This window comes from Daphnia carinata, chromosome 10 (assembly GCF_022539665.2).
Source record: "Daphnia carinata strain CSIRO-1 chromosome 10, CSIRO_AGI_Dcar_HiC_V3, whole genome shotgun sequence".
NCBI lineage: Eukaryota > Metazoa > Arthropoda > Branchiopoda > Diplostraca > Daphniidae > Daphnia > Daphnia carinata.
Window position 1 is genome coordinate 828,216 of NC_081340.1, and position 17,673 is coordinate 845,888.

At 43.2% G+C, this 17,673-nt stretch overlaps 2 protein-coding genes across 5 annotated transcripts; both read right to left on the reverse strand.

Annotated features, from left to right (window-relative positions):
• Positions 1–542: 542 nt before the first annotated feature.
• On the reverse strand, positions 543–6,875 carry LOC130689298 (uncharacterized). Its single transcript, XM_057512299.1, has one exon. The coding sequence runs from the start codon at positions 6,873–6,875 to the stop codon at positions 543–545; it is 6,333 nt and encodes a 2,110-aa protein (XP_057368282.1).
• A 4,758-nt stretch (positions 6,876–11,633) lies between these two features.
• LOC130689302 (polypeptide N-acetylgalactosaminyltransferase 5-like) lies at positions 11,634–17,024 on the reverse strand. Of its 4 annotated transcripts, none has more exons than XM_057512308.2 (12): positions 16,871–17,024; positions 15,775–16,092; positions 15,425–15,666; positions 15,186–15,352; positions 14,880–15,087; positions 14,675–14,785; positions 14,435–14,612; positions 13,517–13,697; positions 12,950–13,089; positions 12,674–12,722; positions 12,433–12,617; positions 11,634–12,343 (listed from the first exon to the last, which is right to left on the reverse strand). In XM_057512308.2, the coding sequence occupies exons 2-12, from the start codon at positions 16,066–16,068 to the stop codon at positions 12,179–12,181; spliced, it is 1,920 nt and encodes a 639-aa protein (XP_057368291.1). In that variant the 5' UTR covers positions 16,069–16,092; positions 16,871–17,024; the 3' UTR covers positions 11,634–12,178. The 4 variants fall into 4 exon arrangements, with proteins under 4 accessions (XP_057368291.1, XP_057368290.1, XP_057368292.1 ...); XM_057512307.2 differs by lacking the exon at positions 13,517–13,697 and adding an exon at positions 14,093–14,273 and having other exon boundaries at positions 16,871–17,023; XM_057512309.2 differs by lacking the exon at positions 13,517–13,697 and adding an exon at positions 14,093–14,273 and having other exon boundaries at positions 15,775–16,084; positions 16,871–17,015.
• Positions 17,025–17,673: the final 649 nt, after the last annotated feature.

Genomic DNA, 17,673 nt, shown 5'->3' on the forward strand with positions numbered 1-17,673 from the left:
ATTTTTGGTTGTGTGAGAAAAATTGCAGAAAATTTTTTTACAAGAAAGTTTTTTAGAAGCGGTAGCATTTGTCCTTTTTTTTAAATATTTATAATAATATATTACGAAACTTAAAGCACTGATAAATTTGATGGCAACACGGCTGAATACTGAAAAATTTCACTGCTCAGCTGTTGCCTTTACGCACGGACGAGACAGATGAAAAAATAGGGACGTTGAGAAAAACTAGGATTGTATTTTGGCGTATGGTTGCCAGTGCACGAGAGAAAAATAACAGGTAGTGGTGACTTGTTGCGAGCAGGTTACCACGTGAGTTTGTTGGAATAGACAGTTCGACACGAAAGGAAATACTAGTTGCCAGCTAGTATTAACACAAAGAAAGGAAATTCGAGTTAGCGAAGTACTGGTTGCCTGCCAGTACTTGAGCGAAAAAACGAAGAGAAAAAACAGGACAAGTGATGGACACACGAGTACGATACTAAGTTTGTTTTAGAGGAGACGACGGTAAACGGACAGGTGTCCTCAGCTAACTGCGGTAATCGTCAGGTGAGGTGTTCGGCGACTCCTCCCTTCGTTACCGATTTCCCCATCTCCGATCCTGACGTTGCCAAATTAGCAACATCGCCGGCCCTGCGATTGTTTTGATCAATCGCATCTTCTCTTACATGGACGGATTCAATCAATAGTAGTTCATGGACGGGACGATGGTATTCGGTGCCATTGGTTTGGATATACGCTGACCGGACAATTCCATCTCCACCGACGACGACTTGGGTGACTCGGCCGGTTGGCAAGATACCACGGGGAGTTGATGAGTTTATAAGCACGACGATATCGCCGACTTCGAGATTCGGCTGATCCTGGTACCATTTTTCACGCTCCGTGAGGCTGGGAATGATCTCTTTCATCCATCTACGCCAGAACTGGTCGGCCATGGCCTGTGAAATACGCCACCTTTGTCGGGCAGATAAGTCGTCTTTAGAGAAGACGTCAGGTGGAGTATTTGGGTTTGCGCGTCCTAGAAGTAGGTGATTGGGCGTGAGGCTCTCTGGGTCAGCTGGGTCGTCGCTGCTGGCTGTGAGTTTCCGGCTGTTGAGGACGTTCTCAATGTGGGTGAGAGCTGTGACGAGAATTTCGTCAGAAAGTCGTTGTCTTCCCAAGACGGATCGTAACGCGGTCTTGGCGGAGCGGACGAGGCGTTCCCATGCGCCACCAAAATGCGGGGCGGCTGGCGGGTTGAAATGCCACTTGGTGGGTTGGCGGCCTAGATGCTTAAGTATTTCGTGTTGGTTGAGATTTTGAAGGCATTCAGCCAGCTCTCGTTGAGCTCCGACAAAATTCGTTCCATTGTCGCTATGGAGAGAAGCTGGGACGCCGCGACGGTTTTGGAAACGATCCAATGCGGAGATAAACGAGCTGGTGTCGAGTGAATATGCCATCTCCAAATGGACGCAACGAGACGTCAGGCAGGTAAAAAGGCAGCCCCAGCGTTTGACAGTGCGTCGTAGAATTGTCACTTCTATTGGCCCGAAATAATCCACGCCGGTGTGTGTGAATGCGGGATAGCCTACCTTTAGGCGAAAGCTGGGTAGGTCGGCCATTTTCGGGTGAAAGCCTTTCGCGTTCTTCCTCTTACAAGGGAGACACATCCGGAATGCCTTTTGGGCAGTAAGCCTGCCTTTGGGGATCCAGTATTGACTTCGCGCTTCGTGGTGAAGCTGTTCGGCCGACGAATGCGCTCGATCACGGTGCATCTGGGAGAGGATCAACTGAGTGAAACGTTCATGACGTGGAAGGATGATGGGGTGGCGAACGTCAAGTGGCACCGGCGCCTTGTCGATCCGACCGCCTACGCACATTATACCACGGTGATCCAGATATGGCGATAGCTTGATGAGACTGGAACTCGATTCAATTGGGCGGCCGGCCCGTAAATCGTCCATCTCGATACGATAAACGTTTCGCTGCGTGTGTCGAAATAGTGCGTTGCGGGCTAGGCTGATTTCTTCTTCCGATAGGCCATCCAACTTTCTATGTTCTCGAGTCTTGCGCGCGTTGGCAATAAATCGGAACATGTAAGCGACGGTACGGATGACGATATGAACTCGCGATTTTCTTGCAATAAGCTGGTCGATCTCGTTGTCTTGCAATTGGACCTGGCCGACCCATGTTGTCTCGCGAACTTCTGGATCATCCGCTTCCAGTGGCGGTAGGGATGGAAGACAAGGCCAGTCGGTTGACACCTTTAGATACTCCGGGCCAGAAAACCAACGATGTCGGATGTCAAATTCAGCGGCGTCGAGACCCCTGCTTGCATCATCGGCTGGGTTGATGGAGCTTGGGACATAATTCCATTGGCTTGAAGAAGAAGACTCGAGGATCTCCCCGATGCGATTACCGACGTAAACATTGAAGCGGCAGGAACGAGACTTGATCCAACTCAGGACGGTACTCGAGTCAGACCAATAGATGGTTTTATTAAAAATAATGTCGTGTTCTTCTTTCGCCTGAACGGCCAGGCGGGCAGCTAAGACAGCAGCATTCAGCTCGAGACGCGGGATGGTCATAAACTTCAGTGGTGCTATCCGCGATTTTGAAAGAAGAAGGCTGGTATCCGCCGTACCGTTAGGGTAGACGAAGCGGGCGTAGCAAACGGCTCCAAAACCCATCTCTGATGCATCACCAAAAACGTGAAGTTCTATTGTCGACACATGCTTTCCTGTTGGTGAAATACAGCGATCTAAGGCAAGGCCGTTGAGCAGTGGAAGAGAATTCGCCCACTGGATCCAACGGTCGATTAGGTCTTGGTCCAATTCAACATCCCAATCGAATTTCCTGCGCCAGATATCCTGCATCAGAAATTTCGCTTGCAACACTATGGGTGATAGGAAACCAAGTGGATCAAAGATGCTGGAAAGGGCCTTCATAATATCACGTTTGGTTCGGCCATCGGGTCGTACGGAAGCACCTAGAATGAAGGCATCACGGTTGAAATTCCATACGAGGCCGAGCGTCCTTTCAATCGGCTCGGCATCAAGATCCATATTGACGACTGCATTCTCTAGTTGTTGTCCAGGTAGTGATTGGCGGACGGCGTCGTTTGACGTCGCCCATTGAGTGAGCGGAAATCCACCGGTTTTCAGCGTTTCGGTCAAACGATGAGCTGTAGATATGGCCTCTGCTTCCGTCGAAAAGGATGCCAACCAATTATCGACATAGAAGTGTTTCGTGATTTGTTTGAGAAGATGGTCGTCACCGTAGTCTTTCACCGCCTGTTGTAGCGCGTTTGAACACACTGCTGGTGAAGAGGCGGCACCAAAAAGATGGACATCCATTTGGTAGACGTCTGGCGGTTGTGATGAACCAGGTTCACGCCAGAGGAATCGGAAAGCCGGCCCATCGATAGGCCGCACCCTGACCTGGTGGAACATTTTTTCCACGTCCGCAACGATTGGTACAGCGTATTGTCGAAAGCGGAGAAGTATCCCAATAAGATTCGTAAGGAGATCTGGACCTCGGAGGAGAACGTCATTTAGGCATATCCCACGGCACTTGGCGGACAAATCGAATACAACACGACATTTTCCAGGCTTGTTCGGATTGAACACCGGATGATGCGGGTTGTACCATGTTCGCCCTGACGGACCAGCGTCGATTTCTCCTTTTGACAGTTTTCGAGCATGTTTAAGATTTACGTACATGTCGATAACTCCTTTGTAAGTTTCGGCCAATTTTTTATCCTTGGATAGTTTCTTTTCGAGGCAAAGGAGGCGCCGTTGCGCTGTAAAGAAGTTGTTGGGTAAAGCCGGGTCGTCCAGCTTCCACAGTAGGCCTGATTCATAACGTTCGCCGTTATGTTTTGTCGTTTCCTTCAAAATTTTCCACGCCCTTTTATCTTCATCGCCCACCGGTTTGGCGACGTTTGGTTTCGTTCCAAAGGTGTCAAGTTCCATGAATTGTTGTAACAATGCGCCACATCGGTCGTCGACTAAGTTTCCATGAAAACAGTAGTTCCCCTTTTCTTTACCGGAACGCGCCGTTGGTCCAGCAATACACCAACCAAAGGCAGTGAGGTAAGCACGGGGGGCTCGTTGGTGATACGGGTCTTTGCGGGATTCAAATATCTCGATCGCTGCCGGATGATCTTGACCGATCAGAATGGCGACGTCTTGGTCGAGCGCAGAGTGTATGGGCACATGAGCGAGGTGCGGCCATTTCTCTGCGAGGTTGGTCAGATCAATCGACCCTTTGTGTAACTGAAAGGTATCCATAACGTGCGCGCCCACAACGTTAAAAGAGTATAGGCCATCCAGCGAAGCGATGTCAAATTCGACTATTTTGTGGTCGGTCGGTCGACCTATTCCGTCGACTGTTCTTGTCACAAGACGTTCCACGCGGCCTTCCAACCCGAGAAGTTCGGCAATTCGTCTCTTTATGACGGAGATCTCGCTGCTACCGTCGAGGAGCGCAAATAGCTGAACTTCCTTTCCGTTAGCCTGCACAATTACTGGGACGATCGGCAACAAAATTCTTCTATTCGATCCCATGGCAACTGATCCGGAGAATCCGGCTTCTTTTGGTTTATCCCACTTCGGGAACATTCTGGGAGCTCCGTGTAGCAGCGGATGATGTACCCCGTCACAATTGGCCTGGCTGCATCTTTCGCTGCGTCGACATTCTCGGCTGAGGTGATCCCGGCCTAAGCAACGGAAACAAGCATTGCATTCCTTTGCAATGGCAGCTCTCTTCTCGACGGGGACTGCCTTGAACTGTCTACAGTCTTTCAGGTGGTGGTAATGTATGGATTTGCATCCTGGACATTTTGCTGGCTCGATCGGTCTGTCGACGGTAGTGTTGAATACGTTGTGGCCAGGGTGACTGCGATTTTTTCCATCGTTGATTTTTCTGTGAGGTTTTTCGTGGTAACTTTCGATCGATCCTGCTCTGATGGAATGCTCAGCCATGGCGATTCCATCAAGCCATTTATCCAGGTCTTCTACGGTAGATAACTGGGGTTGCATGGACCAGCTTTTTTCTCCCCATCGACTTCTTAACGCAGGGGGTAGCTTGGAGACAAGTTGTGAAAGAGTAGCGTTGCTGTGGAGTTCCATGCCGTATCCACCAAGTCTCAACGTGGCCACAACGGAATGGAGGTCGGCCGAAAAAGCACGCAGGGCTTTATAATCGTTATCCCTGAACGATTGCAATTTTAGTAGAGATGATGTGCAAGCTTGAGAAACGATCTGAGGGTTCCCGTAGCGTTTGTGCAGTTCGCTTAGAGCGTGTCGGTAAAGCCCAGGGTTCTGCAGGGCTTCACCAATGTCCTTTCTAATGGCTTGAGTAAGCGCATCGTGAAGGTGTGCAATCCGTTCTGCATCAGAGTTGACCGCGTCGTGGACGAAGACCTTAAACATTTGGATGAACATGGGCCAATTGCGTGGGTTGCCGTCAAAGTTTGGTGCCTTCATCCTTGGTGGTTTGACACCCGAACGACCAAGCGCAGATGGGTTTTCAGGGGAATGGATCCAGGCGTCTGGCGTGTAAACCCGCGATGAGTCGAGGGTTACTTGCGGCGGAGCTAGCGGAATTGGTGGGGCCGGTAAATATAATGGTGGAGCCATTTCATTGCTCGGGAACGGGAGCGAAGTTGGTTGTGGCGTGCCACCATTTCCCACTGAAGATCCAGACGGCGGTGGGAATGAATGTCTTGAATATTCATGCGTTCGTTGGGGGTTGATTTGTGGTGTACTCGTTGCATGAGTAGATACATATGGGGGCCTACCAGCTCCTGTAGTAGGCATCGCGCTAGAAGGGTTGGTAGAACCGCCCGTCGTCGGCTGTGAGGCTCTTCGGTGCGACGGGATGGGAGCAGGCTTGCTTGGAGTGAGGGCACTGATGGCTCTAGCTGCAAGTCCGCGGACTTGGTTGAAAACTCCGCCGGCGACTGAAGGCGTAGCGATCGTGGATGGAACGGGGTTTGACGGCGTGAAGAGCCTAGTAGGCGTCAACGACTTCGGTATACTGGAGCCGATTGAGGGTGTCATCGTTGTGTGCGTAGGGACGGCATTTTGAGGAGGTGGTAAGCCGACTGTGGTAGACCTAACAGTCGACGTTTGGCAAGGTGGGTTTGCAGACCAAATAGAAGAAGGAGCAGTGGCCTCGGACGATGCGCTCGTGACGGGTAGCATCGGTGTCTGTTCGGGCTGATCCTGTTCTCCGTCGGTAAGTTCATTTAATTGTCTTTTCAGGATGGCGCCGGAAAGCCGTTGAAGTTCAATTTGGTCGCGGAGTTCCCGCTGTTGACGATTAGCGGCGACTTGTCGTTGGTAGTCTTCGACTTGCCTTAAAGTGACATCTTCAGCGGCCCTACGAACCGCTTCGTCTTGGGCGCTTTGAAGTCTGAATTCAGCTTCCTTCTGCAGCCGTTCGGCTTCTTGTATCTTTGCGCGAGCGGATGACACGCTGGAGTGATGTGAGGAAGATAGTGAAGCGGTCGATCGGGCTGGAAGCCTTGCCAAATAATCGTCGCACGTAGTCAACAGGGCTTGGTGTTCACACACTACCGCTTGCAGCCAAAGTTGTTCGCCAGCGAGGGCCTCAGACGGAGCATCTGGGGCGAAAAACTGTAGAAAACGGTCGTGTCGCTCCTCCAGTTCATCGTAATCGCGGATATACGTGGCTCGTAAGGCGCGGACGGTGTCGCGATCTTCGCCGACTCGAACGGCCGTCATCAACTTCTTTCCTGAACGGGTGTGCGTTGATTTTCCGGTAGTGCGGAATCTTTTGAGACGTGCTGGATCGGTGGCGGTTTCCCAATCGAAATTTGTTTCGTCATCTTCATCGATAGCGGGAAGATGAGGAAGGGACTGGGCCATGATGGTGTAAAGTAAGGAAACAGAGTAATTACGGCGAGACGAGCTACGAACTGAACACGTAGTGATTCGGACGTGGACGATGGAACGATGAGTCTGCCACGCGGGTCTTAGGATGATATGAAACGGAGCGATGCGGATGAAATGTTACTGAAATATGACTATTAATTGAATGTCGTCAGCTTGAAGGCGAGTGAGGAAGGTGAGAGACGATGAGACCGGATGAAGTCGAGGACGGCGGCGAGGCGATGGCGAAGGCGAAGACGGCGGCGAGGCGATGGCGAAGGCGAAGATGGCGAAGACGAAGTTGGTGGCGAGACGATGGCGAAGGCGACGGACGAAAGGCGTGCGTAATGGCCGTCGTACCGAGCTTCGATAATTTCCCGGTCGATGCACCAATTTGTTGCCTTTACGCACGGACGAGACAGATGAAAAAATAGGGACGTTGAGAAAAACTAGGATTGTATTTTGGCGTATGGTTGCCAGTGCACGAGAGAAAAATAACAGGTAGTGGTGACTTGTTGCGAGCAGGTTACCACGTGAGTTTGTTGGAATAGACAGTTCGACACGAAAGGAAATACTAGTTGCCAGCTAGTATTAACACAAAGAAAGGAAATTCGAGTTAGCGAAGTACTGGTTGCCTGCCAGTACTTGAGCGAAAAAACGAAGAGAAAAAACAGGACAAGTGATGGACACACGAGTACGATACTAAGTTTGTTTTAGAGGAGACGACGGTAAACGGACAGGTGTCCTCAGCTAACTGCGGTAATCGTCAGGTGAGGTGTTCGGTGACTCCTCCCTTCGTTACCGATTTCCCCATCTCCGATCCTGACGTTGCCAAATTAGCAACAGCAGCTTCGTAAAATTGAGCAGACGACGACAAAATTAGATATCCGTCTGCAATTTGTATCGATACTACGCCACAACAATACCACCTTGCTGGTTACGTATTTTAAAGAACGTTATGGCTAAATGGAAGAAGATGTGACTCAGGACTTAAAGATACGGAGGTCAATCCTCAACGGAGACATAGTTTTTCACTATTTTTGATTGTTGCAAAAATATGTTTTAGATGTTTTTTTAACGGGAATTTCAAAATATTTTGCATAACAGTCCTATATAAATATTTTGACGTTTTTAATAGTTTATTCGCTGTATAAGAATACTATTAATTGCGGTGGCAACCCTGATATCAATAGTAAACAAATCTTCAATCTAAATCGTTGCAGACGACAGCAATGTTAGAATTTCGTCTGCAATTTGTATCGATACTCGGTAACATATTATTATGCATTGCATTGCATACAAATTTAATGAGGGAGTAGTGCTGTGGATAAGGACTGTGCTTGGGATTCGGAAATCTCGAGTGCAAAGCTGATTTGGGGCATTTTTTTTACAATCTGCTACACATTAAATTTTAAACGTATCTGAGTAACAACAATTTAGGATACTTGCTCACTGTTAACTGAGGCGTGTACGGTACTAATAAAATAGAAGTTTTAATTGATAATTGTAACAGATTTTCATAGCAAAATAGTATTCTGTTTAGCACCGTCGATAAAGCAGATGACGGTAAATAGCAGTTGTTTCTGAAATTTGTATCGATACTCGGCACCAAACGTTGGATTCATTGCCTGACACACGTTAGCGTTGTGGATCAATTCCGCGCTCGTAATACGAAGTACAGAAGTTCGAATCCATCTGCAAAACATTTTTTTTAAATTTGAAAAACATATTTTTAGATGCTGACGATATATACATTTGCACAATGGTAAATTATTATTTTCTCTACATCTCATATTCATGTAATAAATATCTCTACAAAAACCTATTCTATTACGTAAGGCAACACTGATATGTATAACTAAAATCATCTGTTAAGACTTGTAAAGTAAAGCAGACGATAAAAATATTGTATGTCATGAAATTTGTATCGATACTCGCCAACAAAAACCATACTTGTGCCATGTCGTTTGTTTTTTACTGGTTTAGCGGTGTGGGTTTAAGTCGGAGCTCGTATCACGAAGCATCGGAGTTCAAATCTAGGTAGAGGTAATAATTTATTAAATTATTATAGTTTTTTTCTCATTTCCACTAGACGCCATCTCTTGTTAAATGGAAGATCTATTTGGAATGTATCGATACAGCGATTATCTAAAAAATTCCACTATCTAAAAACTATCTAAAAATATCGATATATCGTTTTGAGGTTTAGATAGTCGCCAACACTAAAGAGAAATAGGACTGATGGCTTGGAGAAATAGGACTATCCTAAAAGTTTTTTGAAGTCAGCCCTATTTTTCCGGTAGAAATAGGACTGGAAATTTTCAGTCCTTTTTCGTTTCAGTCCTATTTCACCGCCAACCCCACCCCCAATCATTCATTGCCGGACTTCGATCAAATTAAATTAACTTTAGTATTTTTTTACACATACATATATAATTTAATGAAATCTGAACGTTATACGATTTTTTCGAAGCATGTATCTTCATTATCTCAAGGTTTAAAGACCATGTCTAATGTGGTACAATGGATGTCCAGCTATCCCCCTTTCATTTTTTTTCCTTCAATTTTGTCATTTTCAAAAAAATTTGTTTACGACTAAACTACTAAACCAATTAGAATGAGAAAAATTTTGAAAATAAACTTAGGTACACTTTACAACATCATACCTTCCAAAGCGCTAAATGCCATTTTTTTCAGATATAATGACAAAATACGTTTTTTGTCCGATTTGGGTCCGCTTAACCCTAATATTTAACCAAAGCTAACTAAGATACCCCCATTTTTACCCTCTTCTCTATAGCTAGCCGTTCAGCCATGCAAGGAAGCTAAATTAGCATTTTTTTACATTACATTATCTCGATCGACCAAATACATTTAACTAAAACAGAAAGTAAAGCTACCTAAACAAAATTTATAAACCAAATCTGATAAAAATGTCAAGGGTACCTGCTACCTAAAAGAACCTCCAAAGAGGAACCTACCTAAAAGAACCTCCATGGAATTTTAACTAAAATTCGATTTTTGGAAGCTGTCGTGAAAACAGCTTTTTCCCATAAGTTTTCCCCGTTTGTCTCAATACTTGAAGTATTACATATTGTATTTAGAATCGCTGATATGGTAGATATGTTCCAAATGTATAAAGATCACCACGCGACTGTCATCCGCCTTCCTTTTTTCACGTCTCACGAAGGAATTATCCCAACTTATCTAAGTGGCTTCGAGGAAAAAATTACCTTTGTAGGTAAATCACTCAAGGTAAAAGGATTTCTAAAGCAAAATTATTTTAGAGAATAAATTGGATTTTATATATGCAAACTAGCCGCTTCAATCAATTTTTTATCGTGATCGGCGATCCGATCAAACTGTGGATGATCGGATTGCCGATCGAATTTTTTGGATCTTTTTTCCCGATCATTTTTATACATCTAGTGTACTAAAATTCACATTCTTTAAGGCATTTAGTACATTACAAAAAAGAGTGAGTATTAAACAGTCTCTGACAATTCTCGTTCGACAACAAAAGTAGTAAAATACTTACATGCGACAACCAAATCGACCGCTAGATGGCGCAAAGATTGGTCGCTAAAAATGATCGAATCCCGATCAATCTCAAGTGATCGGATTAGCGATCAATTTTTTTTATCGTGATCGGGATTGCGATCGCGGCAAGTCTGTATATATGGATGTATGTATGGATCTTGAACGTTATACAATGAAAGGCGTGGCTTTAGTTTGAAAAATTCTCAAAACTAAATACTGCATTGTCCTGTTATGAACTTCTTGTTCCATTTAAATTAATTCAATGTCTTATTTTTCCATCTAGACCGGTAGCCATGGACATGCTTTGGTCTTTCCAGAGAAAAAAAACCTTCTACCATTACGATAAAGTTTGCAATAAACCAACGGCTTGCGGCATTTTTCAGCATCCCATCCCTAGTCACCAGAGGAAAGCGTGTTTTATAAGATTGTAATTCTGATTTTGAAGTAAGCAAGTCTAACTTGTCTTTTCGTGCCTAAGTCTATCTTTGGATAACCTAGATGGTTTTTGTTTGTAAATTAGTGACATCCACTCTTGGTCGTGTTTTAGCCAATAAATGGAGGCTGAGCCAACTGACTACCATGCGCTTGCAAGCAGCAGCCAGTTTAGTCTTCATTTTTGGTTAAATTGTCCCGAGGTCCAGAGACTCTATTGACTCTATGCCTTTTCGCAAAAAATCATGTGACAATATGATTTTCGGTACCATTCACATGGTTACTACGTTTTTTTAAAGAGAACTCAGCGACAGATACCTGTGCAAGAATCAAAGCCCCATTCTATACGGGTATAGTTGAAAACGTGCGCAAAAATTCTATATGTTTGTTAGGATACAGGCGTTTAAACACTTATTTGTGTCGCTTAGCAGTATCTCCCTATATGACCATATGTTAAGGTTTTGCGACTTCAAATTAGAGACCAGAGGGGGGACACAATGGAAAAGCATTTTCCTTTACGGGATTCCTGACTGATATTTTTCATGACCTTCCCTATTTTTATGGAATGTCAAGGATATACTCTGATGATTCATTCCTGAAACCTAAGCCAGGGTGGCGGAAGCTTAAACCGGAGGAGGTTAATGGATGTTTAATGTTAGTAACAAAGTTTTGATTTTTGACACGATGAGGACAGCAGCTGCTTGAAAAAAGCATGCTTATGGTAGCAACTCGCCAAATAGTCTCATATGAAATAAATTTTTGGTCTTCAATAGTATATGCTAATTTTGGGCAGCGATATCTGTATTCAGTCAAACGATACGCGGAACAAGTTGACGCTGGATAATTTAAATGTTATGTAGATGTACCAATCAATCAGAAGTACAGCTTTCACGCACGTCTCGAAGTTGAGACTTAATTACGTTTTAGCAGATGATCTAGAAGTACAACGGAAAGTACTGTATAGCATTAGAGGGCCTATGAAAGCGCAGCAAACGCCAGGTGTATGGGAGAAAAAAGGTGAAAACTATATCAATGAAAAACAAAAGCAAACGACTCCAGTAAACCAAACCTCTGATGTCACATTAAGTTGGTGTTGCTGCTACTCATTGCCGAGAATGCATTTCAATGGTCTTAGTGAGATGGAATGTGTCATGTGATACAACAAAATGGTACATATTTAGAAAACATGGAGGTTGTTAAGAGGACGGCATCACGAGCTCCCATCATATTTAAATGGCAACCTTTCACCTATATACATGTCATCTGACAACACGTTTCTCTATCGTTTTCTCTCTCTCTTTGGAAGGTTCGTAGAAATACAAAGCCATTTACAAGGAATTATCGTCTATAGTAGCCTGCCACTTAAACCGACTCTTCATGACCCATTGCTGTCCTGAGGATCCATCACATCTTCGTAACACAGGCAATGTTACATCTCGTGATTCTGGTTTCGATAAGCAACGGCCGGAATTCACATGGCGTATCAGACCGTCCTACAACATAAAGAAATATTCCCAGAAATGTAATAGGTTTGCTTACTGACAAACTTTGTTAATACATTAGTCGACTTAAAACACGATACCTGAGCTTCATAGAGCCACGCTTGATTGCCACCCATTCCATGACAACGGATTAGCTTAACAATTCCGTCGGTTCCAGTAGCATCCAGACAGTTATCATCGGACATGATTTGCTGGCGTTTGGTGTATGCAAATACTTGATTACCGCCAAGTCCATGGCAGTAGGAGATCCCGACATTCTCACCACCTAAGAATACGTTGGTTAATACGAAAAATAACATTGTGATTTCTTTTCATATTAACCTTTACGGCCCATTGTATCTAAGCACGTTTGCGTTTCTGCATTGCGAATCTAAATATTGAAAAAAGGATTGGTCACTTTTAGTTGCACAGACACGAGAACATAATTAGCTAGAAAGGCTAGAAAAAGAGAATGCGAGAGAGGCTGCGAAAAAACTAAGAGAGTGGGAGAGAAAGAGGTGAAAAATAAAATAAATATTTTTAAAAATGTAAAAAAAAAAAATAATAATAAAAATTAAAAAACCCAATAATAATAACTATGATAATAAGTTCTAATACCTCTCCGAGGAAAAAATAGTCCAAAGGCATTTGAGATTCGGGATAAACATTCTCCAGATACCACCGAAAACTTTTACAATTGAGCTTCTTTCTCAAAGCGCGTCTGGATGATACATCTCCCACTTCCACACTTCTTGCACCTAAAGAATCCATTCAATGCCAAAGTCAAAACATTTGCCCAATCATTAAATTGACTAAATATGCAAAAGGAAAGAAGCTATGGGTAGAGGGAAATCGAGTTACTTTTCATTTGTTTAAATGCGTTTCTAAAAGCCAAACATATCCATTGGCGCAAGATGGAAGCAGAAAGGAAGTGAAAAACTACGTTAGTAGGCGTGAAGCAATACCGAGTCACCGATGGAAATTTCAAAACAGACATAACGTTGTAAAGTGACAAAGAAGTAAAAACAGAAGGAAAGAGAGGAAGGATAAACAACAAAAATAAAAAAACAAAAAACAAAAAAGGAACGCTTGTCCTGCCATGCTATACATCCCGATAGAGCGGTTGCATGCCAAATTGAATTGCTGAGGTGACTAAATAGAACACATCAGCAATGGATTCCCTACCGGGATTGAGCTCATAATAAAATTCCTTCCATTGGTCGAGCCAAACTTCAGCAAGTCGTGCATTGTTGTGGTTGACAATGCGCGCTGTTCCGCCAGGAAATGAGTAGGGAGTAGTTTTGCGAAAGACATGACCCACGTGACTACAGGTGGCTATTTCTACCGACCCACCACACATCCACACCTGGGCACCCGATTCATCATAAAGAATCACTAAAGATTGGTTAGTAGAATCCTAAAGTTAATGTGTACGAAACCATTGTATCTACAAATAGCCACTGCAGCCCATATTCCAACAATTAGGTCTTCGTAAACGATTCGAAGACGAGGCTTAATCCTAAGAAAGCTACACTGTCACGAGAATGGTTCCTGTTAACACATAAACCAGCAATTGCTCTGGGTAACCAATAAGCTACCTGTCCCTAAATGCGGGCCGTTAGTGTGTAAATCCTGTCCGAAAGCCCCAACCCAAGCGTTTCTACTAAAGATATGGGCTTGAAGCCCGGATCAATATTAGTATAAAGGAGGACGCTGGTTCTACATAGTAAACAGAAACGGGTGGAGGTGAGATGATTCAACCTGGGTTCATCTCGTAGAAGAAATCCTTCCAGCGATCCATCCAGACTTCAGCTACTCTTGCGGCATTTTTGTTGACAATCTTGGCAACACCCCCGGGAAAGGAATATGGCGACTTGTCTCGAAATACATGACCAACATGTGAACATGGAATTATTTCCAGTTCGCCACCACATTGCCACACCTGTATCAAGAGCACAACTCTCCATCGTCATGACACGCGGTAATTTTTCTTACCATAATCTATAAATTTAGCGGCATTTTGATGGTTACGTAAAAAGAATGATCACCCAGCATCCACTTTACGTATCCTTTCAAACCGTTCCGTATAGTACGAAAACATACCCTAAAGGACATTTCGAGATTTTCACCACCCCAAATGTCCATGCCTTCGTCATAGGTGCCGATTTCCTCAAAATAATCTTTGTCGATGGAGAACAGTCCTCCAGCCATTGTTGGTGTCCGCAAAGGCTGAGTGCGATCTCCGTTTCGTCGATCCATCTCCCTTTGTGGAACTCGGTACCTAATAAGATTCACCAAAATGTTTATGCTTTTTGCATAAGCATATCATTATAACGATAATACCATCTGAAGTTGAGTTTCCAATTGAAACCTCCCCAAGTCATGTCGGACGCTGTCACATATTCAAATGACTCATCCGAAATTACATCGATTATCGGACACACAACGATTTTCCTGCATTAAATATACGATAATGATGAATTAATAAGTAATGTGTTATTTAAAAAAAAAAAACCTAAGTCTACAACGAAATATCAATAAATGTCACCTATTTTCCGCCACCCGAGCTAACAAAGGTTCAAGCCACCCTTCTGTGCATTCACAGTGGGCATCAAGAAACGTAATTACTTGTCCTTTAACTTCTTTAGCACCAATAAGGCGAGCTCGGATGAGTCCCGAACGTTTGTGAGTACGGAGTACGTGAACAGGGACGGGGAAATTAGCTACGTGTTCTTCAAGTTCCTTTCCGAGATAATCTTTGCCCGACACGCCAAGCACAAATAATAATAACAAAATATAAAAAAATATCCAGTTTAGTAGGTTGTAAAAATCATTAGAAACATTAATCACGTACCTCTTTCACTAGCATCATCCACCAGAATAATTTCTGCCAGCAGTTCACGTGGTGAGCGGGTTATGATAGACCATACAGTGCGAAGCAATGTTGACCAAGCCTCATTGTGAAAGACGATAACAATGCTCGTTGTTGGAAGCATGGAAGGATAAGATTTTTCACGGCAACTAGTACGGTTGGAAATAAATCATTTTACGTCCATGGTCTACCATAAATATGTTTAGATGGATTTTACATACCCTTCTAAGCGAACATCTGGAAGCGAGCGGTTCAGAGATATGGAGTCTGAAGCCAACAGATTGAACTGATTGAGACGGAACTTTTCTCTCATTAAAGATTCCTGATCCGCAGGTAAATGAACAGGCTTCCCCATTTCTCCGGGACTGCCAGCTTGTTCAGGCACGACTGCAGCTGGAACCCATTTCTTTAGCTCATGTTGGGCATATTTTAACGAAAACCCACGTTCATCCATCTCTATCACCTATGTAAGAGAAATTCAGCGGTTAATAATACTTTTTTTTTTATCTAGCCCAGTTATGTTCCTATCTCAGTAATCTTAAAGAGGATGTTGCTATAGTTGAATGCACACCTCATCTTTATGGTTGGATGGTAACGATGCTTGAGCAAAATGATTGACGGCGTTACCGGAGGAATCATCAAGGATCTCTCTTTTCGCTGGATGGGCCCCAGCAGCTTGGGCACCAAGAATGCCAAGTGAATTTTGGGGCATAGCACCATGATTTCCATCAGCAATCCCGTTACCTCGAGAAGGAGTAGGAGAATCCGAATAGTAAAAGAGGACTGCAACATCAAGTAGAAACCACACCAATGAAGTGAACAGGATGATACGACATGTATGCATTCTTATCCTTCCTCGAAACATTCTAGTTTGGTAGAGCCTGCTTTACTACAAAAGAAAAATGTGCTATGAATAGGGAGTTAACATGGTTGTCATTGCCTGCTTATTTACATAAACTTTAAGATACAAATTACTAACACCATGACAAAATTTCCACCTGGAAAATTCTTTAGAAACATACCTAAAATATAGCTAGCAAAATTAATGGGATCAGTGTAAAATAGGATCTACATTAACGGAAGTCAACAAGAAATAACCATCTAATAGAGAAACATTTTGACAGATTGCTAGACGTATGAGATATTATGACCAATTATAATGCAACCTAAGGAACAGAAATAACCTGGTTTACATTCCGAATCAGGGGTTTTCCTTTCACTTCCTCCACAAACATATTTGCCTTCATCAACCTTTCACTTCACACTAGTTTCAATTTCCTCCTGACATACAAACTGGTGGTAATTATAAATAAAACTTGAAAAAAAATGTTTTTTGGCCTTTTTTTTTTAATATGAAATTTGACAAATCATTTTGACACTTCATTCTGCAGGCAAGGAAGATCTATTTACCTGACAGTAGGTATAGTAAGTAGGGTGGATAAAAAATTTAAAAAATTAAAAAAATTTGGAAAAGGCGAAATAATACATATATCTTCCTTACAACTTAATTCCATTTCAAGATAAGTAGCTAAAAAGAATAACGTTTTAACAACATACGAATGAGAAGGGAACTTTTCTGTCATACCTCGCTTGCTTGAACTTCAATTCTCAAATAAAGCCAAATTAATGCTAAGAACACGAAAGTTACAACATCTGTTTTAGGTTACCTTGCCTGATCCAAAAGTAAGTCCACTTCGTACAATTCTAGGAGAAAGTGCTATCGAAATCAAGATGTGTTTACTGCTCCTAACGTTCCGCATGAAGAAACGCAAGCTTCATGACGTGGCTATTGCATAAAAATCTCGGAAGCGAACAAATGTAAAGGTAAGAGTTTTTAGGGTGGTGCCTAAAGCGCAGGAGCCATAGGTGGGATGAATATAAAATGTATAACTGGAGGTGCGGAAATTGTGGAAAATGAGGGAAAAGCGAAAATATTCTGTTGCTAGCCATATAACGAGATGGCGCTTCTGATGAATCACACCGGTCGCGTACAACCACTATCCCTTCCTCAAGTTGGCATGATTTGGTCCAAACCAAATCATCGGACTTCTTGGGGCCGAGTCCAATTTTAGGACTACTTCATAGTACAACCATTATAGTATTTTAACCCCAAACTAGTTATAAGAATAATTCTTTTTTTTAGGGGGGGGGAGGAGGGGTTGTTACTGATACATTACTCAGGAACTGTGTGAAACCTTTCATTGAAACAATAATTACATCACATTCTAAAATGCGATCAATAATTTTGCTAGCGCAAAAAAGCACATATTTTTTTCATTTTACAATTTTAAAAAATAAGCAGATAAAAATTTTTTTGAACCACATGTATACAATATTTGATTTATTTTGCATTTTAATTACCATACGTAAAAACCTAATAATGATGAGAAAATCTAGGCGCCAGCAACAATTTTTAAGCCGAATTTAAAAGGCTCTTATGACAAATACACCAAACTAAAACCAATTCCTG